Source organism: Panthera tigris, chromosome E2 (genome assembly GCF_018350195.1).
Source record: "Panthera tigris isolate Pti1 chromosome E2, P.tigris_Pti1_mat1.1, whole genome shotgun sequence".
Lineage (NCBI taxonomy): Eukaryota > Metazoa > Chordata > Mammalia > Carnivora > Felidae > Panthera > Panthera tigris.
This window is the reverse complement of record NC_056674.1, coordinates 49660820-49684928: the sequence shown is the minus strand read 5'-3', so window position 1 is coordinate 49684928 and position 24109 is coordinate 49660820. Positions and strand designations below refer to the sequence as shown.

Genomic DNA, 24109 nt, shown 5'->3' with positions numbered 1-24109 from the left:
GATTCTGTGAATATCCAAAAACAAAATGTATTTTACACTTTAAGTGGATGAATTTTATGATATATAAATTACATCCCAATAAGATGTTGGGTTTTTCTTTTTACTTTATTTTGTTTTACAGAGAGCATGTGCGAGCCAGGAGAGGGGCAGAGGGAGAGAATCTGAAGCAGGTTCCATGCTCAGCGCAGAGCCCAGTGCAGGGCTCAGTCCCACGACCCTGGGATCATGACCTGAGCCGAAATCAAGAGTAAGACACCCAACTGACTGAGCCACCCAGGTGCCCCCCAATAAGATGTTTTTTAAAAAATAAAGCAACCCAGGGGTGCCTCAGTGGCCCAGTCGGTTAGGCATCGGACTCTTGATTTCTGCTCAGGTCATGATCTCACAGTTCATGAGTTCAAGCCCCACATCGGGCTCTGTACTGACAGCATGGAGTCTGCTTGGGATTCTCTCCCTCCCTCTGTCTCTCTGCCCCTCCCCCCACTCATGCTCACGTGCGTGTGCACCCTCTCTCTCTCAAAATAAATATATAAACTTTAAAAAGGCAACTCTAGGCACTGTGTGCAAGATATTTTCTGAGTTTCCTGTGCTTTCCCCGTTCTGAGACCTTAAAGTTGCTGTCTCCTCAGTTCCAGAGCAGCACCACGTTGGCATGTAGATTGTGTGAAAGATACGAAAGGAAAAAATGAAACTTTTATATTATAGTATGGTTTGGGTTTCTGGTGTGTGTGAAGGATTCCCTAGGAAACAGATGCCACAAGTTAATATTTCTGTTTAAGGTTTTCACATCTTTCAAAGCCAGTACCAGGAGTGGAGTTTGGAGTCACTAAAGTCACTGAGGGGTGGTGACTCAGTTCATCGTTTTCACTTCAGAGTGATGGGAAGGGATCTCCCTTCAGCCATGAGGTTCATATGATCTAGATTCTGTTCTGTTATGCCCTCTCGCCGAGACTCAGGGGTGAAGTGGTCCACAGTCCTCCATATTCTCTTCCTCGAACAGAGGGCCTAAACCAAATGCATTTTCCCTCACATTAGGTGTCAGAACGTCTCAGCTTTACCCAAAGGCTTTGGAGTTCAAGAAGTGACAATACAGCAGTCCGGTTTACTGTTTGAACAGAGCCGCGGCGCAGTGCAGGCAAAAAGGGCTGACAGCCCAGGCCGACTTGTTCCTTGTGGCGCAGGTAAGGTATCCTGGTTCCCCTTGCCCTGGAGTGACTTTTCCCCAGACCGTGGGGTGGCCTGGGAGACGCTGTGTCCACCCAGCCTGGGAAGGCAGTTTATTACCTCAGTGGTCAATAGTGTGGGCTTGGGGGGTGCCTGGGTGGCTCAGTTGGTTGAGCGACCCACTTCGGTTCAGGTCATGATCTCACGGTTTGTGGGTTCGAGCTCTGCGTTGGGCTCTGTGCTGACAGCCCGTAGCCTGGAGCCTGCTTCGGATTCTGTGTCTCCCTCTCTCTCTGCCCTTCCTCTGCTCGTAGCTTGTACGCTCGCTCGTATTGTCTCTCTCAAAAATGAATAAACATTGAAAAAATTTTTAAAAAATGTAGCGTGGGCTTGGGAAACACCCACCCTAGGTCAGGTTCATGCTCTCCGTGACTCTGGGCAACTTACTTATCCTGTCTTAGCCTCAAGTTCTTCATTTTTAGGTAAGAATATCATTTCGTAAAGAATCCAATTTTAAAAAATGGGCAGAAGACATGAATAGACATTTCTCCAAAGAGGGCATCCAGACGGCCAACAGACATGTGCAAAGATGCTCAACATCATGAATCATTAGGGAAATGCTAATCAAAACTACAGTGAGCTATCGCCTCAGGCCTGTCAGAATGGCTAAAATCAACAACACAAGAAACAGGTGTTGGCAAGGCTGTGGAGAAAAAGAAACCTCCTTGCACTGTTGTTAGTAGGAATGCAAACTGGTGCAGCCATTGTGAAACACAGTGTGGAGGTTCCTCAGAAAATTAAAAATAGGGGCACCTGGGGCCCTATAAAAATAGGGGCACTATTAAAAATAGGTGCCTTCAGGCCAGGTACAGCATATTGGGGCAGAAGGAGATGGTGGCTGTGCAGTCGTGTGTTACCACTATCTAGTTCCAGAACGTTTTCATCTCCCCAAAAAGAAACCCCGCACCCACTGGCTGTCATTCCCCATGTCATTCAGTTAAGCATGCGACTTCAGCTCGGGCCATGATCTCACAGGTGGTGAAATCAAGCCCCACATCGGGCTCTCTGCTGTCAGTGCAGAACCCACTTTGGATCCTCTCTCTCTCTGCCCCTCTCTCTCTCTCTCTCTCTCTCAAAAATAAACATTTTTTTAAAAAGATTAAAAAAATTAAAACTACCCTATGATCCAGTAATCATACTACTGGGTATTTACCCAAAAAGTACAAAAGCACTAATTCAAAGGGATACATGCACTCCTGTGTTTACAGTAGCCAAATTATGGAAACAGCCCAGGTGTCCACTGGCAGATGAATGGATAAAGAAGAGGTAGTGTATATACACAATGAATATTAGTTATAAAAGAAAATGAAATCTTGCCATTTGCAACAGCATGGATGGAGCTAGAGAGTATTATGCTAAGTGAAATAAGTCAGAGAAAGACAAATACCGTATGATCTCACTCATGTGGAAGTAAGAAACAAATGACAAAGGGGAAAAAAATGGAGACAAACCAAGGAATGACTCTTAACTATAGAGAACAAACTGATGGTTACCAGAGGGTAGAATGAGGGAGGATGGGGAAAATAGGTGATGGGGATTAAGGAGTAGAAGAAAAGTCTGTCATTCTTTATTAGGGCTGTTATGAGGATTAAATGAGAAATTCTATTTCATTCAATTACCTTGTGTCCAGCATATGATAAATGCTTAATGGTTATTAGATTTGATGATGATGGTGATGAATCACAAACCACTTTATATTACCATATTCTGGAGGCCATCCATCAGAGTGGCAACCATTGACTCTGATGTCATGTCCAACTCTCCTGAATCTGCAGACGCAGGGAAATATTTTTGTTAAAACACCTCTGATGTTCACAGGAAACTGAACGGTCTTAATTGCAGAATCTTGTCTTTTCATAGCCATCAGCTGGAGTGCGGTTCCTGAGCAGCCGCTGGATGTCACTGCCAATGGCTTTCCACAGGGAACAACACGGAAGGCAATCAGGTGCCTTCAGGCCAGGTACAGCATATTGGGGCAGAAGGAGATGGTGGCTGTGCAGTCGTGTGTTACCACTATCTAGTTCCAGAACGTTTTCATCTCCCCAAAAAGAAACCCCGCACCCACTGGCTGTCATTCCCCATGCCCTTCTCCAGCCCCATGAATCTCCTTTATGTCTGTGGATTTGTCTGTTCTGGACTTCCCACTACATGAAATCATACAGTATGTGACTTAATTTACTTAGCCTAAGTTTTCAAGGCTCATCCATGTCGTAACATGTATCAGTCCTTCATTCCTACATTCCATTGTCTGGATCTGACCACTTTTTGTTTCTCCACGCTTCTGTTAATGGATATTTGGGTTATTTCACTTTGGGGCTGTGGGAATAATGCTGCTGCGAACATTTATAGAATCTTTTAGGTGGATGTATGTTTTCAATTCTCTTGGGTATACCTTGGAATGGAATTGCTGGGTCATATGATAACCTCGGGAGGTTTTTTTGTTTTTGCTTTTTTTGAGGAACTGCCAAACTGTTTTCCATAGTAGCTGCACTATTTTAAACTCCTACCAGCAATGTATGGGTTTCAATTATCCTATATCCTTTACGACACTCATTATTGTCTCTTTTTATTGTAGTCATTGTGGGTGTGAAGTGCTATATGATTGTAGTTTTGCTGTGCATTTCCCTAATAATTGCTTGAGCTTCTTTTGATGTTGAGCATCTTATCATATACTTATTAGCTCTTTGTATATCTTCTTTGGAAAAATACCTATTCTGATCCTTTGCCCATTTTTTAACTTGGTTTTATTTATCTTTTATTGTTGAGTTATAAGGTTTCTTGATATATTCCGGGTACTAATCCTTTATCACAGATGTATTTGAACGTATTTTTTGTCAGTTCTGCGGGTTGTCTTTTCACTTTTTGAAGGTGTCCTTTAAAACATGGAAGTTTTAAATTTTGATGAAGTCTGTTTAATCTGTTTTTTCGTGGGTGGTTTGTGCTTTTAGCATCACAGGTAAGAAACCATTGCCTGATTCAATATCACAAAGATTTGCTTTGTTTTCTTCTCATAGTTTTATAGTTTCAGCTCTTAGGTTGATGACTTTGATCCCTTTCGAGTTAATTTTTCTATAAGGTGTGAGGTAGGGGTCCAACCTCATTCTTTTGCATGAGGATATCCAGTTGTCCTGCCACCATTTTTTTTTTTTTTTTTTTTTTTTGGAAAGACTGTTCTTTCCCCTGGAAAATCTTGAAAAGAACACTTTCTTGGGCTTTACCACTAGGGATTCTGGTTTCATAGGTCAAGCTTGGAAGCCAAGAATCATTTATGAAGCTCCACAGTGATTGGCCTGGCAGAAAGGCAACCACGAAAGCAGGACTTTTTGTCTTCATATTGGCTTCGACTGAAATGTACAACATGTAGTCTGCTAGACATGAGACTCCCTGTGTGTTTCAAGGGTCATGCATCTGCCGTACTGGTTTTTCTTCTTCTAAATGCTCAGCAGATCTTACTCTACTTTTCCCTCCCAGTGAACCACTGGTAGTCTTCAGTAGCCTGTGGCTGGGACGGACTGTAGGGAAATGGCCTCTCCACCAAAGGCATTTACATCTCAGATGGACTGAGCTGCCACTGAGTGAGTTGTAGGCTTTCTACCTTTTACAGGTATAGTTAACCCTTGAACTATAACCCTGGGAGGGTTATGGGTTCTGACCCCCCTTACAGTTGAAAATCCATTTATACCTTTTGATTGGTCAAAACCTTAACCGCCAATAGCTTGCTGTTGATTAGAAGCCTTACTGATAACATGAACACTTGATTAGCATGTATTTCATATGTTGTATGTATTACATACTGTATTCTTACCGTAAAGCAAACCAGAAAAATGTTATTACAAAAGTCATAAGGAAAAGACATGTATAATACTGTATTTATTGAAAAAAATCCTTGTGTCACTGGACCCCGCACAGTTCAAACCCATGTTATTCAAGGGTCATCTGTAGTTCTTTTCACTCTTGAGTTGCTTTTCCATTTCTTTACTATGTCCTTAAAAAGAAATTTTATAATTAAAGTTCACAGGTGGATTTGTTTCTTCTTTTTAATATGCTTATTTGCCAGCCTCAACACAGACAAAAATAACTTATATAGTTTTAGACCTTAAAAAAGAAGGTTTTGTTCTCTGCAGCCACTCAGCAGGGTCCAGATGGCCCAGTCTGCAGACCCAGACCCTTTCCTGTTAGCCCAGGCTGTTGAATTGAGTGATATTAACAAACTTGTTAGGGGTGGAGGTTTTGGGACCAGTTTTTCCCCCGAGGACCTCCTAGCTTCAGGCCACTGTTTGCATCTCCCAAGGGACCAGCTCTCAGCCACAGACCAGGGTGTGTGAGCAGAGCAGGTCCTGCCTTCACCGGGACCATGTTTCCTGCAGAGTTCCAGCTCTGCTCTACGGCAGCGACAGGCCCGCAGCAGCTCCCCCTGGCCCCACCCACCTGACGGTGGCTCCTGTTTGTGCTTCGCTCAGGTCTAAATGCTCTTCTTCACTAGGAGTCCACACCCTCTTTTACCTTGAAAGTTCAGCTCAACCACCACTGCCTTCTGGTTGCTATAGGTCCAGAAGGTCCAGGTTCGCTGCCTCCTGGAACCTCTCTTCAAATTCCTGTAGTGCTATATTCTCTGGCTTATCCCGATATGTCAGTGCTTTCTGTTGATGAGGAGTACCTCATGTTCCCAAGCTCGCTCTGGCTCCAGTTACCCACATGACTTTGAACGAGTCCAGTTGCATTCCGGGTTTCCGTGTGTCCCTATCTGTAAGATGAGGATGTTGGAGTAGATGATCTGAGGTCCCTGATGCGGTGTAGGTGTCTCTCCATTTAGGAGGCAGACTCCTTGCAGGGAAGAAGTGTATGGGGGAAAGAGCAGGAGCTTTGCAGTCCAAGAGACTGATGTTTAATTCCTAGTTCCCTTCCTCTCCAGTGTGTGACACCTTGGGCAAATTACTTTACTTCTCTGAGCCTCCGTTTCCCCCACAGCAAAGCAAGGGTAACTAAGAGTACGTGTCACCCAGGAACGTGGTGAGAAGTGAAAGCGAATGTGGTGCAGGCTCGCAGCAAACACCTTGTTAAGGTTGGTTTCCCCTTCAGTTGCCCAGTGAAGCTTCATGTTATGTGCAGAAGAGTCAGCGTTTCTTTTATTCTAAAGAGTTACAGCTGCTGGGGAGAGAGCAGGTTCTCTCACTGCTCATTCCCAAGCCCTGGCATCCTAGGACCACCTTCTTTACCACCACGGGGCATATGAAAGCAGACGGATGTTAGAGACATTTAATATGCTAACACAATACGAGAAGAAAATACTTAAGTCTTTGTGTTCTTTTCCAAACAACGCGATGATAACAGACACCAGGTAAAAGACCCTCATTTTCAAGAAGCTTCATTTTGCTCTTGTCCCTAAAGTGGCAAATCCTTATTCCACCCCAGAGCATCCTGGAGACATCATTTACGTGGCTTATTGGATTATAAAAGAAAAGCATGAGGGGTTAAAAACAACAACAATAACAACAACAACAACCCTAAGTGTGCCTAAATATGTTAAAAGATAGGGCTAGATTAAGAACACCTATGTAAACCTGTGTCATCTTTAAGAAATTGTTTATGTATATATAATTTTCCTAGCTCTCTGATGCCCCAACCAGCAATGTCAACCAACTTACCAGGGAGAGCCTAATATCTAAGAACATAATTGTTGCTGCTGAAAGGAACCAGGGCTCCTTGGAGAGAAGTAGCTAGCAGCCAGGAGGATTGTTATGTTCCACAAATGACATGAGTGGTTATTACTGAGTAGGTCTCATTGGCAGAGGAATTACGAGTATGGCCACTCTGTTCTGCTGTTGATTAGGTCTTGAGAAAGGCCTTTCTTCTCTGGAGGGAGTTCTTGTTCAGCAGAGGAGTGGTTCCCAGCATCCCCCGTCTGTATAGATATAATACCTTAACATCACTCACAAGGCCATTCGCTTAGGCCAGAAACATTCATAAGAGAAAGTGCTGTTTGTTCCTCCAGAGGGAAGAATGCTGGAAACATTTTCAGAGCTGGTCTCAAGAAGCTGTGAAAGCAATGCCCTTGTCTTTTTTTTTTTTTTTAACATTTATTCATTTTTGAAAGGCAGAGAGAGACAGAACGCGAATGGGGGAGGGACAGAGAGAGAGGAAGACACAGAATCCAAAGCAGGCTCCAGGCTCTGAGCTGTCAGCACAGAGCCCGATGCGGGGCTCGAACTCACGGACCGCGAGATCATGACCTGAGCCGGAGTCGGCCGCTTAACCGACTGAGCCACTCAGACACCTCGATGCCCTTGTCTTATTCTTGATTTTAAGGACATGAATTTGCTATAGGTTTTTAATGATACCCTTTATGAATGTAAATGCTGTCTTTCCTAGTCCTCGTTTGCTAAAAGATTTTAAATCATTCTGTGGCTGTTGAATTCTCACAAGTGCTTCTCTGCACATTTTTTCCTCATAATGACATTACATTTCTTTTTAATCTGTTAATGAGATAAGTTTCATTAGTTTCTTGGCTTTGGGTTTTCTTTTTACCTTTAAAGGAACCTTACATTCCTAAGCGCCGGCAGCCACTCGGGCCCAGTTCAAGCCCAGGGAGAGTGTGAGGGCTCAGGACCCCCGCTAAGCGATGATTGCTGCAGTGTAGCCTCAGTGCCCGCCAGGTGAGGGAACTCTCTGGCAGAACGTACACTTCCCTACTTCACATATACCTACTGTGGCCACAGGGTCCGAGCTGATGGACAGCTCACATGGACAGTCTGTGAGGACGGGGAAGGGTATGGTGTGTAAAGATGAGACAGCACCTTCTTGGCACACACGTCTGCCTCTGCATCAGCTCGTGAACCGCGTATAGCGAGGAAAGAAGGAGGCGCACACGGTCCAGATCCCGGCAGCCTGGATGGGCAGAGCCAGGAGAGCCCAGTTGGGCTGGTGAGGAATCCGCACTCACTTCCTTCACTGTCCCGAGCTGTGGCCTGCACGAAGCTTCATGTTAGAAGCAAAGGAAGGCCCACAGTGCCCGCAGGGGAGTCTGGAGGCTCTGCCTCCGGTGCTTGTCCGAGTGGACTTGGTAACCGTGGTTCACGTGGGGAGCACCACTCAAGCCTGAAACCCAGCTTCAGTGTCGTGAGCGGTATCACCCACAGGGCCGGCGCCCTTAGGAAGAAGTAGCCCAGCATGGCTGGCAGGGGTCCTGGGGGGAATTTAGTAATCCCACCTCTGTTGTCACCCCATTTGAGACTGTCACCTTCATGATTTCACGGCTGATGACATTTCTTAAGAGGAGATTCACTTTGTTAACCTCACCCCAATCAGGTCTACATTTTCTTCATGTGAAGAACAGGGGCGGGGGGGGGCATTCCTGCACGTTCAAATTTAAGAAAGATACCAGGGGAAGCCCGGTGTCCCTGACAGGGGCCTGGTGTATATCAAACACTCATTAAAAATCTTCTTTGTCTTGTCTTTCCAAACAGATCCCAAATCAGCAAAGTGGAACTCTTTAGATCATTTCAGAAACTGCTAAGCAGTATTTCAGAGGACAAGTGGCCAGACTCCCTCAGGTGACTCTGTTGACCCATTTTTTTTTTTCATATTTAGGACGACTTGTGGTTTAATTCTGGTTTACAAATGGCAGGAAGCTTTGGCAGGAGTCGTGGCTCAATGGGCCAGTGGGCACTTAGTTATCACCCGCATGTGCCTCTGTCCCCCGGGCTCCGATTGCAGGTGCAGATCTGAGGTGTACAGGAGGGGTGGTTTAGTGGTGCAGGGTTACAGAAGACTGGGGGGGAATTGGGGCTTGGTCTGCTCCAGGGCCCCCCTTCGCCCCCCTCCAGGTGGAAGGCAGGGCAGACATATGGGGCTGGCCCTATTGCTTAGAGGGCAATAGAGTCTATTAGGAACATCACTCTTCTCTTCCTCTGCTGCAGCTTTACAATTGAAATTGCTCCCAAAGAGGAATGTAGAGAACTATAAAACCGCTCCAGGGGCCGGTGGGTGGGTAGTCCAGACACTTAGCTACTCAAGGTCAGTGCCCTCACTTCATACGCCAGATGCAAGCTCCAGGGCCCCCAAGCCCCTCACGCTTGGGACCACTGACTGCAAACTCAGGGGCTCCTGCTACCCCCTTAAGTTCACTAATTCACTGGAACAACTCAAATTCAGGAGTGCACTATACCTACAATTACTTTTTATTCTAAAGAATATAGATCAGGACCAGCTAAAAGAAGGGACACACAGGGCACAGTCTGAGAGGATACCAAACACAATTCGTCTGTGTCTCAGGATGTGTCACCCTTCCAGCACATCACTGTGTGTCACCAACCAGAAGGGGACCCGAGTTTCAGCGTCCAGTGTCTTCCCTGTGCTCGTGTTACATACACCTGAATGACTCATTGGCCACATGATGTGACTGAACTCATTCTCCATCTTCCCCTCCCATCAGGAGGTCAGACCAACTCCACTCAGTGGTTAGTCTCTCTGGCAGGGCCAGCCCCATCCAGATCTCTCTAGGGCCCACCAGGAGTCACCTCGTTAAGTATAAACTCAGGTGTGATCAGAGGGGTCCACCATGAATAACAAAGACATTTCTTTTTTTTTTTTTTAATGTTTATTTCTGAGACAGAGAGAGACAGAGCATGAGTGGGGGAGGGGCAGAGAGAGAGGGAGACACAGAATCCGAAGCAGGCTCCAGGCTCTGAGCTGTCAGCACAGACCCCGACGCGGGGCTCGAACTCACAAACCGTGAGATCATGACCTTAGCCGAAGTCGGTCGCTCAACCAACTGAGCCACCCAGGCGCCCCAACAAAGACATTTCTACCCCTTGGGAAATCCTGGGGGTTTGAAGGTTCCCTCCCAGGAACCGGCAACAAGACCAGCCAAATTCTTTATTGTACAGCAGAGGGGAAGCCAAGGTGTTGCTAGAAAAGGCTATTTGAAGAGGCTAAACACTTGTTATCACCGTCATGCGTACTGCTGTTGGTAGTGATGCCCTCCAGTCAGTTTGGTCAGGAGTCACTGTGCTTGTTTTTTTGTCTGGAAAAATGAATCAAACTGACCAGGAGGTTTCCATACATTTTATGTGTCGGTGAAAACAAATCTGGACTGAGGTCAGGAGAGACTTTACTCAAAAGGATCATTGCAGTAAGAGAGGGGCTGTTAACAGCAGCAGCAGGACTGATGCCATAGCAAAGACACTCCAGTCCTAAGGTCTGTAAGCCTCCAGGGCAGGCGGGAAGGAGTAGCCCTTTGTGGGGAGCAGTGAACAAGGCCGGAAAGAACAGGGCAGGGGGCATGGAATGCGCAGTTGGTGTGATGGGACGAGTAGACAGGAAACATCTTTTCTTGAGATCAGTCAATTGTCAGGAGGAGCCATTAAGAATAGGTCCTGCATATTGTGATGCTGGCTCAGGCTGAGGGTGGGTCATAGTTCAGGGTTGGGAGAAGGACAGAAGCATAACTAATGTTGGTCAAGGAAGCAAGAATTTTGTCGAGATTGGCGTGTGGATGGAAACAGTTCAGCTAGTCATTATGAGACAGAGAATGGGAGTTTGAAGGTCCGTCATAGGTAAGCCAAGGGGGGGCATCCATGAGTCCTATCTGGGTCTTACGGGGAACGGGACTGTGCAGTAAGCCATTTCCCAGAACTCTTTAAACCAAAAAGTAGAGAGTTATTCTTGTGTTATCTGATACCAGGAGGACCAGACAAGACTAGCATTGTTTATTCTCACCTGGGTTTTTTTTAATGATTATTTATTTATTTTAAGAGAGTTCACACGCAAGCGTGGCGGGGGAGGGAGGGCAGAGAGAGAGAATCCCAAGTAGCATTCACGTGGTCAGTGTGGTCAGCGTATAGAGCCCAACATGGGGCTCGATCTCACAAACCATGGGATCAGGACCTGAGGCAAAAGAGTCGGACGCTTAACTAAGCCACCCAGGTGCCCCCTTTTCTCCCGTTTCAATCCGTGTTGCTTTCTAGTGAATTTCCTACACTGGAGAGAGAGTAGCTGTTGGAAAGCGTACCAAAATCCTCCCATTCCTAGATCTGTTCCTAGTCTCTGCTTAGACATCTGTCCAGCTGATTGCTCAGTTGGCCACCACTTTGAGCTGATCAGTGAGAACCTGTGTGCTTGGCGGTGTGTGTGCATTAGGGCGCAGAAGCTAGAGACCTACCACGAGTACAAGGAGGCTGCGTCTACTTACCAGGAAGCCTGGAGTGCGCTCCGAAAGCAGGCCTTTGGATCCTGGATCAGAAACCCACCGGATTATCACCAGTTTAAATAAGAAGGGCAAACTGCAAAGAGCTTATTAGCAGCAGAGTGTTTTTCAGCTGCTCACACTGGACGGCTTCTTCCTTTGTGCTGGACAAGCCTTAGCTTTTCTTGTGGCTGAGTCAGGAAAAAAAAAAGTCTGCCATCTACCAGAGTGACATATCTCTTCTGGGTAATACGGACAGAATCCTGAAACATGGAACTATCCATACTTGACTGAAGTATCTCTCTCTGCTAAAACATCACCTCGCTGATGCCCTTGGCATCTGTCCTAACGTGTGTTATTGCTTCTCTAAAACATGGAGTAAGAACTTGGAATGTGACGCTTGAAAGGTACTCTGCAGCAGCTCCGCTCTGTGTGTTCCCACGTTGATCTGGCAAGTATTTCTTGGGCTGAGATGGTGTCCGGACCTCTGCAAGTTTTAGAGCTTCCCTTGGCATAGTGGACATGTGCCGTTTCTTCCCTCGGAAGGTCATCCTTTCCTGCTCTATCCGTGGGACGTGGCTGAAGCAAACCTCACTCCCCAGCTCTCAGATTGTGAGGCAGCGCCATACAATCCTGGAACTACTGCCAGGGCGAGCAGGAAAGATGCTGTCTCCTCTCGGATCAGAAGCTCCAAGGACCACAGACTCGTGGGACTGTCTGTGGCTGCCTTTGCCTCCACACAGAGGCAGCCAGCTTGAGAATGAAGGCAAGAAAACAGGAAACAGCCAAAAGCATCGGCTCCCGTGACCTTGTTTGGATGCCTGAAGCCAGTGCCCAGCCTGGACTTCAAGTATGTGAGATAAATTCTTACGGCTGTTTGGGTTAAGCCTATCTGAGTAGGTTGTCTGTGGCTTTCAAATTAAAGAGTTCTGTCTAAAAGGCCAAAAGTCCGTATAGCAAATCAGCAGCAGACCTAGCTACCCATCCTCTTTTAACCACTATCTAATATTTAACTCTCACCCTCTCTGCTCCTTAAATTATTGATGGAAAGGGAAGTTCTCCGTGTCAGGATTATCCAAAGCTCTTCTCAAAGTCCTTTAGTATCTTGGTATAGCTTTTTTTTCTTTTAAGATTTTATTCGTAAGTAGTCTCTACACCCAGTATGGGGCTTGAACTCATGACCCCAAGATCAAGAGTCACACACTCCACCGACTGAGCCAGCCAGGCGCCCTGTCATTCTTGTATGGCTTTAAATGTTTTTTAATAACAGCTTTATTGGGATATAATTTACATTCCATAAAATTTACCCATTGAGAGTATACAATTTAGTGGCTTTTAGTATATCCACAGAGTTGTACAACCATCACCATAATTATAGAACATTTTTGTTCTCTGTCAGAGGTGGGGGACCCTCATCGACCCAGTATGGTTCCCATTAGCCAGGCACTCCCCCTTTTCAGTCAGCCCCACCCTCACCCCAGTCCTAGGGCTTCTTAGGTGATTCTGCGGACTTCTGTTGCACCATATCAAGAGGAACAGGACATCTGGTTGTCCTGCTTTCAGTGAGTTCGCAGTGGGCTCAGTGGGCTCAGCTTATCTATCCCGGTAGGAAGTTCCCAGTCACCCTTTCACCTCATGGTTTTAGCAGCAGTGCAAGGGATCCCCGAGACCACCCTCAGGTTTGATGGTTCACTGGACACTCATGGAATGCAGCAAAACTGTTGTAGTTATTATTTATTTCAGCGAAAGGATACAGATTTTTTTAATCTTTTTTTTTAAATATTTTTTTGGGGGGAGAGGGCAAGTGGGGGAGGGGCAGACAGAAGGGGACAGAGGATCTGAAGGAGGCTCCGTGTTGACAGGCTGACAGCACCAAGCCCACGTGGGGCTTGAACTCATGGACCGCGAGATCATGGCCTTAGCTGAAGTCAGATTCTCAACGGACTGAGACACCCAAGTGCCCTGAACGTTTTTGAGAGAGAACAGAGCACGTGGCGCACGCAAGCGGGGGAGGGGCAGAGAGAGAGGGAGACAGAGAATCCGGAACAGGCTCTGTTCCGACAGCCTCAAACCGTGGGCTCAAACTCACAAACTGCAAGATCATGACCTGAGCCACCCAGGTGCCCCTGAAAGGACACAGATTAACGTCGGCAGAGAGAAAAGGCACACGGGCACAGTCCAGGTGCAAGACTCTATCCTCCCTGTATCAACCATGTGCTTCTGATGCTTTGACATCCAGGGCCTTGCTCACCCTAGAGAGACTGCCCACGGAGGCTAGCCAACTCCCAGAGATAGTAAAAGATTGAAACTGAGCCCTCCAGGGGCACCTTGGTGGCACAGTTGGTTAAGCGTTTGGCTTCAGCTTCAGCTCAGGTCATGATCTGACGACTTGTCTGTTCAAGCCCCACATCAGGCTCTGTGCTGACAGCTCAGAGCCTGGAGCCTGCTTCGGATTCTGTCTCCATCTTTCTCTCTGCCCCTCCCCTGCTTGCACACTGCCTCTCTCTGTGTCTCAAATATAAATAAACATTAAAAAAAGAAAAGAAAAGAAAGTAAGCCCTCCAGAGTTCATACCCAGCCACGTGCTTTATGGGGCTCTCCCACTCTGGGCCACACTCCACCTGCCCTGATCACCCCAGGTCCAGGTACCAGAAAACCAGGGACAGCCCTTGTGCCTCAGAGACCACTGAAATGAGTCTAACTAGCCAGTCCCAAGTCCGCTTACCCTGCCCCGTCCTTTCCTCCCCTTTACAATAACGGCTGTTGTGCGCACGTCCTCGCTCCTTCTGCCTCCTGACCCACCCTGGTGCTTCTCCGTGTGACTCCTTGTGGCCTGGCACGTCCTCTCCTCCTGCATTTAAAAACTGTCTCCCGTGGAGTTGCACACACAGCACTGAATTCCCCCAGAAATGATGTGTGACAGTATGGGCCAAGCGTTGCCAGCCTTGGGTGCTGCTAACATGCTGCAGTGCACAGGACAAACCCCGTAACAAAGGAGGATTTGGCCCACAGTATCAGTAGTGCTGAGGCTGAGAAACCCTGATCTAGAGATTGTGTTTTCAGGTTTCATGAAACACCTCCTTTTGTGGTTACTGCTCCAAATCTGTACACAGTTAACTTTGTTTCACTTTTCTTTTCTTTCTTTCTTTCTTTTTTTTTTTTGGGGGGGGGGACAGGGGTGGGGAGGTGGCTGTTTAAAAAACTATGTAAGGGGCACCTGGGTGGCTCAGTGGGTTAAGCGTCTGACTTCGGCTCAGGTCGCGATCTCATGGTCAGCACGGAGCCCAATTCAGATCCTCTGTCCCCCTCTCCCTGCCCCTCCCCTGCTTGCTCTCTCTCTCTCTCTCTCTCAAAAATAAACATTTGTAAAAAACAGAAAACCGTTTCTGTATTTTAAACTATCGAAACAGCAGAAAGTCCTCAGAAGTGGCATTGTACAGGAAGAGGGACTCCCCCAACAGATTTTAGGCAGCTGCGCTTGTAATTCCAGAGGGTGGTCTAACAAAACGTCTTCTGAAATTTGGCTCTTGAGGGAAGTTTACGCTCCAGCATCATTCCTTTGTTCTTGTTCACAAGTGGATTCTAATGTGTCTATGTTTGCATAATTTTTAACTATTTTTCTTCAGACTTTTAAAAATGTGGCTCGATTTAAATAAGTGTGTGTGTATATTCCATGTAGTCATTTCTGCCTTAAAGCACGGGGTGAAATGCCTTGTTTTATGGAGTTTGCTAATGCCAAGCATTAGCTCACTGTCTGGGGAAACGAAGCCGCTACGGAGAAAATGACCCACGCTGGCTGCCAGCTCGGCCTGGAAGAGAAGCAGGCCCGTCTGATCTGGCCGTGTCTGTGGCTGGTGGAAAGCCGCCTCCACCTGGACCTTGGCAATACTTGTTGGCTTTAAGACAGTGTTCTGAGCAAGCCTTAGCCAGAGTTTTCCAGTTTCTAAAACCCGGTTCCCTTGCTAGCTAGTTAAGTGGTTTAGGACAACGCTGAGTTTTCAACTACCACCGTCCTCTTGTGATGCCCGTGGGGAAGCCAGATGAGCTGGTGAGAGGAGGCCCAGTGAGGCAGGAAGGTCACCAAAACCAGGAGGTGGCTTCTAAGTAGGAAGATGTGCCTGTGTGCTCCCTTTAAAGGGCTCAAGCAGGTCTTCCCAAAGACAGCTGTCCTGAAGGAGAAGCGGGATACAGAAAGAGCCAGGAAAGCAGAGTGTGAAGAAAACTTTATTTTCCAAAAGTTCTTTTTGGACCGCATACTGAGGAATCGTAGTTGGCCTTCACATCTCGCAAACGTGAATCCCTTCAAACCTAAATGTGTCTGTACTGGGGTTAAGACTGACTTCCTGGAAGGCGTGGATCCAAAACAAATCCCAAGTAGCACCTGTGGTCCAAATGTGCAGACACACTAAAATGTGTGTCTGACACACTAAAAGTAATCAAGGGGGATAGAAATCAAAGAGTGGTTGTTGCCTGGTGGAGGAAGATGGGGGATGGGAGTTGAGGGAAAAAGGGCCTAAGGGGACTTTCTGGGATTTGGGGAATAATCTGTTTGGATTGTAGTGTTGATGACATGGGTGTCAATATTTGTCAGGATGTATTAAACTCTCCACTTAAACCCTCTGCGCATTTTATTGTGTGTAATTATACGTCAACTTAAAAATGTAAAAAAAAAAAAAAAAAAAAACCCAAACCAAAAACCTAGTCCTGTTATTTGCTATGGTAGAATAAACTTTGATCTGGATATTTAAGTAATTATGTTTTTTTTTATCATCTTTTTGTAGAAGTTTATTTTGAGACAGAGCGCACGCGCACACGAGACGGGGAGGGGCAGGGGCAGAGTAAAAGGGAGAGAGAGAATCTCAAGCAGGCTCTGCACTGTCCGCGCAGAGCCTGACGTGGGGCTCGTACTCACCAACCGTGCGATCATGACCAGAGCTGAAATCAAGAGTCACTTAACCAAGTAATCATGTTCTAGTACCAACTCTACCATTACTTCTATGTGGGTGTGGGGAAAATATTTAATCTCTGACTTCTAACCTGTCACCGGTTGTACCAAATGGGGTCCCAGCAATTAAGATGCTTAGTTTTTTCAAGTGTGAGGTAGGACTTCTCATAGAAATTCTTAACGTGGTAAATAACGCAACGAGAAATTTTCTCCAGGAAACTGAGCCCATGGGCGCTTTGAGATACGAGTGGCCTCAGGCATGTTAGTAACTAGAGAGGGATGGAAATAACTCTGTGTCTTCACCTAATAACTCGGGTTCTGAATTTGGGTGTGGGTTTTTTGTCTCGTCTACTAACGAGCCAGCAGGGGTAGGAACCAGCTTTTAGAACTAAGCGCGTTCAGCATTGCTTTCCAGTCTCCAAATTCAGCAAAGTGTCTTAATAGGAAAAAGGCAAAGACAGAGTCACTCCAAGTGGGGACCCAGGCTGCCAAATGTTGGTCTCAAGCACATGTTCCCTGAACTTGGGCTTGGCTCCAAAAGGAGAAGAGCTCACAATGGAAACAGTGATGGCTGTTTGCTCAGGCAGCCAAGAGAATGAAAAGCGCATTGAAACCCAGCAGTGTCTCCATGGGGAGAGGTACGGTGGGCCCCTGGGTGGTGAAACCAACCTGACAACAGAGCAGGAGAACAGGGCCCATTCCCAGCATCCCCCGTCAGTTCAACAACAAGACCTTTCTGTGCAACCTCAGGAGTTCTCTGAGAAATTATACCGTGGGCAACCCAAGCTTCGCTCGGCAATGGTGCTCACGCAATCCAGTTCACCCGTGGCTTGGTTGAATTCGATTCTGTTATTTGAGAGAAAAGAGCTCTTCTCGATGTACATTCCCTCATCCCTGCCAAGATTTCACCAGATTCCTTTTTCATTACTACTCCTTATGGACCGTTTTGACCTCCAGTGAGTCCCTTTTCGGCTGGGGTTTTTGTGTGTGTGTGTGTAATTTTTTTTATTTCCTTAAGCAATCTTTAAGACCAACATGGAGCTCGAACTCATAACCCCGAGATCAAGCGTCGCCTGCTCCAACTGAGGCAGCCAGGCGCCCCCTCAGCCGATGTTTCCACGCTGTACTTTTTGTTCTTGGTTTATCCAGTACCACTGTGAACCCCCCTCTGTCCTTGGCCCATCATAACTGCCAGGCTGAGAAACCAGCTGGCAGTGGGAGAAACAAGGCTTCGGGGCGATAGAGTGGCCAGATCCAGACCACAGCGTTCACTCGCCTGTGTGGACACGGGCAGACCAGGCCGTGCAGCCCATCTCTTTGCCTCCTTCACGAAAGATGAGGGCCAACATGGGTCAGTCTTTTGCTTCCATACGGTTTGGAGGAATTCTGTTCTAAAATGGATGGTGGGGCACCTGAGTGGTCCAGTTGGTTAAGCATCAGACTCTTGGCTTTTGCTCAGGTCATGATCTCACGGTTCATCAGTTTGAGCCCCGTGTCGGGCTCTCCACTGACAGTGTGAAGCCTGCCTGGGATTCTCTTTCCCTCTCCCTCTCTCTGCCACTCTGCTGTTTGCTCGCTCGCTCTGGGAAGGAAGGAAGGAAGGAAGGAAGGAAGGAAGGAAGGAAGGAAGGAAGGAAGGAAGGAAGGAAGGGAGGGAGGGAGGGAGGGAGGAAGGAAGGAAGGAAGGTGCATAAACTATGGTGCAATGGTTGCAAACCCAAATATTTCCAGGAGTAGGAAACTTTGTAAAGAAAGTAGGTTCAGTGAGCTGAGAAGTGTATTCCTTGTCCAGTGAGGTGCCATTATTTTGTTCCAGCTGATTGTTGGCAGATGTTCAGAATCTGGATGTTTACTTTTATGTCTAGGGGCCACAGAGAGACCCAGGCCTTCGATGCGTATCCTCTGACCTAGCAGGGCAAGGATGGGTTGTGGCCATAGACATGACTTGGAAGTGCGGCTCCAGGATGTACTGGTTGTGTGATCTCGGATCGGTCAGAACATTCTCAGAGTGTCAGCGTCGAACTCTTTGAAGCGAGGGCAACGCTGCCCCAGCAACAGGGTCTCAGGGATAAGATCAGATCACGTAGAACACAGCCATGAGGAGGGCCGCCTAGCCGGCACACAGGAAACGCCATCCTTGGTATTTTAGCTCACAAGTGACTCTTCAGTTGGCGAATCCTGATTTCCAGAGCTTTTGCTAATAAACCTAAGAGACTGTCCTTAGGAGGAGCCTACTGGACACGTGTTTGTGGAGCCTCTCGCTGCACACCAGGCACGCGCGTTTGCCAGCACAGACCGTCTCCGCTCCACATCTGGAAGCAGAGGCCTCTCTCCAGCTGCCAACGGGGTGAGGAAGCGAAGCTGTTGATCACAGAGGTATCTATAGATCCTCCCACTAACTGTGGCTTTGCCTCCCTGATGTCAACCGCCAGGATTGGGGTTTTCCTCCCTAAGGAAATCAAGATGAAAAGGGGAGCCAATTGCACTTTTTAAAGCGTTCCGACATTTGGTCTAATGAAGAGCAAGCAAGCCTTCTGAGAATAAGAAAATTGACATTGCCTCCTTCCAAATTCTCCTTGGAGATCCTTGGGCCACCATTGGGACTGGTGCCTGGGTGCCCAAAGCTGCCCCGTGCCCTCCCTGTGGCCACCGTGTGTTTCAGCCACTGCTGCAAAATTAAGACGCGTCAGTGCTTGTTACATAGGCTCTCGGCCCCAGGTCGACCAGCCCCCTGTGCCTTCTGAACACCATCAGCATGGCAGGCATGACGCTGCGCGCCAGAGGTGCAGGGATAGGGACGGTCCTCTTGTTCCTCCTTGACCGATGGGGAAGACGGGCAGGTGCCTTCACGGTGGAACAGCGCAGTGTGACGGTGGCCGTGATAGAGACCTAACACCCAACTGGGGGAGGGGCGCAAGGCGGACGGTAGGATCACGGGTTAGCGGGCAAAGAGAAATGGTGGCGCCTGCGGGACAGTTTGCGAGAAGATCTGAGGTTCAGTCACCACATACAAAGGCCAGCGAGGAGAGCAGGGCACGACTGGGCTGGCGGAGTATGAGGAGCTCGAGGGGCACCTGGGGCAAGTCAGAGAGGACTTGGGGTCTTCTCCTGAAGACTCAGCACTTCAGGGATGGTGAGAAAAGGGTGTTGGGATGGAAGCGGCATTTTAGAAAGATCGCTCTTCTCTGCGGCAGGGAGGCTAGAATGGCAGGGGCAGGGATGGTGGCGGGGAGACCACAGATGGGGGGGTTACTGGAGTCATTAAAAGAGGAATGCTGAAGCCCAGACAGTAATGGTGTCCGGAGCCATACGGAGAGGACCAAGCAGAGAAATACACAGCAGCCAGTGGGGCTGATTGGCTGGTTGCAGGTAGGGGATGAGCAGGAGGGAGGAAGGAAGGAGGATGCTCCCGGGTTACTGCTGGGTGACAGGACGGACGGAATGTGGTGCCACGTATCGGGTAGGGGACCCAGGAAGAGGAGCCGCAAGCCGAGGATGATGAGCTCAGTTTCCGAGTACTACCTCGGGATAAGGACCAGGGGTGGGCACTTTGAAGGGAGTGGTTCGGGGCTCAGGAGAGACAGATGGACTGCAGACAGAGATGGGGGGCCATCTATTTCTAGGAAGTCCTTGAAGATGTGAGTTAAGGTAAAATCATCCAGAGAGAATGTGGGTAGAAAGAGAAGAAACCTGGACCCTGGCCTGAGCCCTGGAGGCCATGGAGAGCTCAGGAGAAAGCGGAGAAGCACAGAGAAGAGTGTGACCAGCCAGTTAGTAGCTTCAAGGGGGGGTGGGGGTGGGTGGGTGGGGGAATAATCTCCTCCCCCACTGGGGGACAAGGTTATTTTTGGCATCCTCAGCAAGTGCAGGGTCAGGGAAGTAGGAGCCAGCCTCTCCTGGGCCGAGGAGGGAAGCGGAAGTGAGGGATCGAGTCCCCCTTGTGCTCTTCCTCAAGAAGGACCCGGTCTCTGTTCTTGCCGGTGTAACTTAGAAACAAAAAGCTACGGAATACTTCAAACATAACAATAAAAAGAATAACACCCACCACATAATCAGTGGTAACCATCTTGCTACATTTGCTTTGTGTTTTTATTTTGTGGAGAAATAAAATAGGACTAGTTGTTTTTGAGCCCCCACATTTACCTCCTGCCTCCCTGAGGCTGTTCCCCTCCCTCTGTTAGGTAGCCACCCTCAGTTGTGTGGTTTCTGCTTCCATTACGTACGTCTGCATCTGTAAGTAATACGTACGATTATTCCGCATGTTTAAAAAAAATTTTTTTTAATGTTTATTTATTTTTGAGACAGAGAGAGACAGAGCATGAATGGGGGAGGGGCAGAGAGAGAGGGAGACACAGAATCGGAAGCAGGCTCCAGGCTCCGAGCCATCAGCCCAGAGCCCGACGCGGGGCCCGAACTCACGAACTGTGAGATCGTGACCTGAGCTGAAGTCGGACGCTCAACCGACTGAGCCACCCAGGCGCCCCTATTCTGCATGTTTTTAAATTTGATAGAGATGATATCATGCTGTTTCTGCATCTCGCTTTTTTCCTTCATCAGCACCATTTCGGGAGTCTGTTTCTGTTGACACATGTAGCTGTAGTGCATTCACTTTACTGCTGTTGTAGTTTCCTTTATATGAATATACCACATAGCATCCCCTCTATTGTCCTGTTGATGAATATTATACATGGGTGGGGATATTTCTAGGCTATATACCTAGACGTGGACTTTGCTAAGTCATGGGTTATCTGCATTTTTAATTTCACCGGATATTGTGAAATTGCTTTCCAGTGTGATGGTACCAACTTCCACTCACAGAAGCAGTTTATGAGAATTCCAGATGTTTCACATCCTCCCACCATTTTTATATGCTGCAACGTAATTTGGCCAGTTTGAGGAGTGTGCAATGATATCCCATAGTTTGCTTTCCATTGCATTTCCACAGTGCCACAGATACAACCAGTGTGAGACTGTATCTTTCAGTATAGAGCTTATGCACTGCACAACTGTAGGGGGCACTGTTCACACTGTAATCTTTGTGAAAAGCACTCTCTAGAGTTGGTGCAATGTGCCACAGACACAGTGGCTTTGAGTAAAGTTAAGGATTTTCTGTTGTTCTCCTTTGCCTGTTGTTCTAATTGGGCTGTTCTATCTTATTCATTGGAAGAGTTTTTTATTTACTCTGGATGTAAATTTTTTTTTAAATTTATACCTGTTGCAAATGTGATCACTCTGTGGCTCCTATTCTGTTATAGTACTTTTTTCTTGTACAAAAGTCATTTTTTAATTAAAAATTTTAATGTACTTAAAGTTATCAGCTTTTCCTTTTATCATTTGTACTTTTGTATCTTGACTAAGAACTCCCTCCCTTGTCCAAGGCCATAGATATTCTAAACTTCTTGTGGGTTTTACTTTTCCACATTTAGATATTTAATTCCTCTTGTTATTTTTTGCATGGTGTAATATGGGGATTTTTTTTTTTTTTTTTTTTTTTTTTTTTTAGTATTTCCTTATTTAATCTCTATCTACACCCAACATGAGGCTCAAACTCACGAACCCAAGATCAAGAGTCGCATACTCTTCCAACTGAGCCAGCCAGGTGCCCCAGGATCCATTTTTTTTCCATATATAGCCAATTACAGAATACAATTAACTAATCCATCATTTTCCCTTTGATTTTCATGCCTTATGTATATATATATAAGGCATGAAATATATATATATAGGCATATATATATATGTGTGTATATATATATATATAAAACATTTTTTTTAAGTTTATTTCTTTTATTAGGAGAGAGGGAGAAAGTGTGAGTGGGGAGGGAGCAGAGAGAGAGGAGCAAGTGAGAATCCCAAGCAGGCTCCACACCGTCAGCACTGAGCTGGACATTGGGCTGGAACCCCTGAACCATGAGATCATGGCCTGAGCCAGAGACGGATGCTTAACTGACTGGGCCACCCAGGTGCCCCCGTCACTGTTATGTTTTAAACACAGGTCTGTTTCTGGGTTTCTGTTGTGTTTCCTGGCTTATTTGTCTGTCTCTATTGCCATATGGTGCAGTGTTAATTACTTAACTACTGCTAAGATAAGTCTCCCCAGCTTGTTTTTCTCATCACCTCTTGGTTATTCTTGGCCTTTTGCTCTTCTAGTTGGATTTCGCATCAGTTGTCAGATTCCACAAAAAACAAACAAACAAACAAACAAAAACTGGTTGGGATTTTTATTGGAATTGTAGTATAGGTTAATCTGGAGCAATATGCACCTGTACAATATTGGGTGTTCTCATCCTCGAATATGGTATATTAGTGTATCTGTCCTTTTGTTTAGATCTTTCGTGTCCTTCAATAATGTTTTGTCATTTTCTCCATGAAGGTCTTGCATATGACATTAAATTTATTCCTCTGCACTTATAGATTTTCACTCCTATTGAGAATGAGATCTTTTTCCCTAGTATACTCCCTAAGTGTTTATAGCTGGTATGTAGAAACAATATCCATATTTGTAACTCACCTGATATCCAGCAACCATGCTGAACTTTCTGACTTGTTCTAAGTTTTACAGATTCTCTTGGATTTTTCTGTGTAGATTATCACTGTCTACATTTAAGAACAGTTTAGTCTTCCTTTCTGATTTTTATGCCTCTCATCTACTTTTCCTCTCTTACTGTATTGCTTTTATGCCAGGACAGTGTTGAGGAGAAGCAGAGCAGTGACAGCAGTCTTTTTTAACAGCTTTAATTGAGAATATTGAGATAAAGTTCACATGCCACAAAGTTCATCCCTCAGACTTCACAGTACAATTTGTATTTGTTGACTGGTTCTTCATTTCCCTCCTGATTTGTCATGCCACCTCTGACGTGTGTTTTCTATACAGATCTATTTCTGGGTTCTGTTCCATTAGAGTACTTGTCTATCCCAGTATCAGTACCTGTCATATTACCTTATTTACCGTAGCTTTAAATATTTGCTGTTGGGGCACCCAGGTGGATCAGTTGGTTAAGCATCTGGCTCTTGATTTCAGCTCGGTTATGATCTCACCATTTATGAGTCTGAGCCCTGCAGTGACAGCGCAGAGCCTGCTTGGGATTCTCTCTTGCTCCCTCTCTCTTTCTCTCTCTCTCTGCCCTTCATCTATGAGATGATCATATAGTTTTTCTCCTTCAGTTATTAATTTGGTGTATTTTTTTTTAAGTTTATTTCTTATTTTAAGAGAGAGAGGGGCTCCTGGGTGGTTCAGTCGGTTAAATGTCCGACTTCAGCTCAGGTCATGATCTCACCGTTTATGAGTTCGAGCCCCACATCTGGCACTGTGCTGACAGCTCAGAGCCTGGAGCCTGCTTCGGATTCTGTGTCTCCCTCTCTCCCTGCCCCTCCCCCACTCATGCTTTGTCTCTCTCTCTCTCTCTCTCTCTCTCTCTCTCTCTTTATCTCTCTCAAAAATAAATAAACAGGGGCACCTGAGTGGCTCAGTCAGTTAAGCATCTGACTCTTGGTTTCAGCTCAGGTCATGATCTCCTGGTTTCATGAGTTCAAGCCCTGAATCAGGCTCTGTGCAGCACAGAGTCTGCTTGGGATTCTGTCTCTTCCTCTCTCTCCCCCTCCCCTGCTTGCTGTCTCTCTCTCTCTCTCTCTCAAAATAAATAAACTTTAAAAATTAAAAAAATAAAATAAAATAATTTTAATAAACTTTTAAAAACTTAAAAAAAAAAAAAGAGCGAGTTGAGCATGCGTGCGAGTGAGGGTGAGGCAGAGAGAGA

At 46.6% G+C, this 24109-nt stretch overlaps 1 protein-coding gene across 16 annotated transcripts in view; it reads left to right on the top strand.

Moving 5' to 3' along the window:
- The window catches only part of ADAT1 (adenosine deaminase tRNA specific 1), a 44405-nt gene that overhangs the window by 10548 nt on the left and 9748 nt on the right, over positions 1-24109 (top strand). For 7 of the 16 annotated variants that reach the window (XR_006211698.1, XR_006211697.1, XR_006211695.1 and 4 more), the window contains 3 exons: positions 1036-1181; positions 3085-3184; positions 8688-8774. Coding sequence is in view for 10 of the 16 variants with exons in the window: in XM_042968145.1 (XP_042824079.1) it covers positions 1036-1181; positions 3085-3184; positions 8688-8774 (333 nt within the window). In the remaining 6 variants the exon portion in view is untranslated. Of the gene's footprint in view, positions 1-1035; positions 1182-3084; positions 3185-8687; positions 8775-9412; positions 9618-11361; positions 12579-18217; positions 20137-24109 lie in introns of those variants that run through there. The other 9 variants (XR_006211700.1, XM_042968149.1, XM_042968142.1 and 6 more) reach the window with 8 other exon arrangements.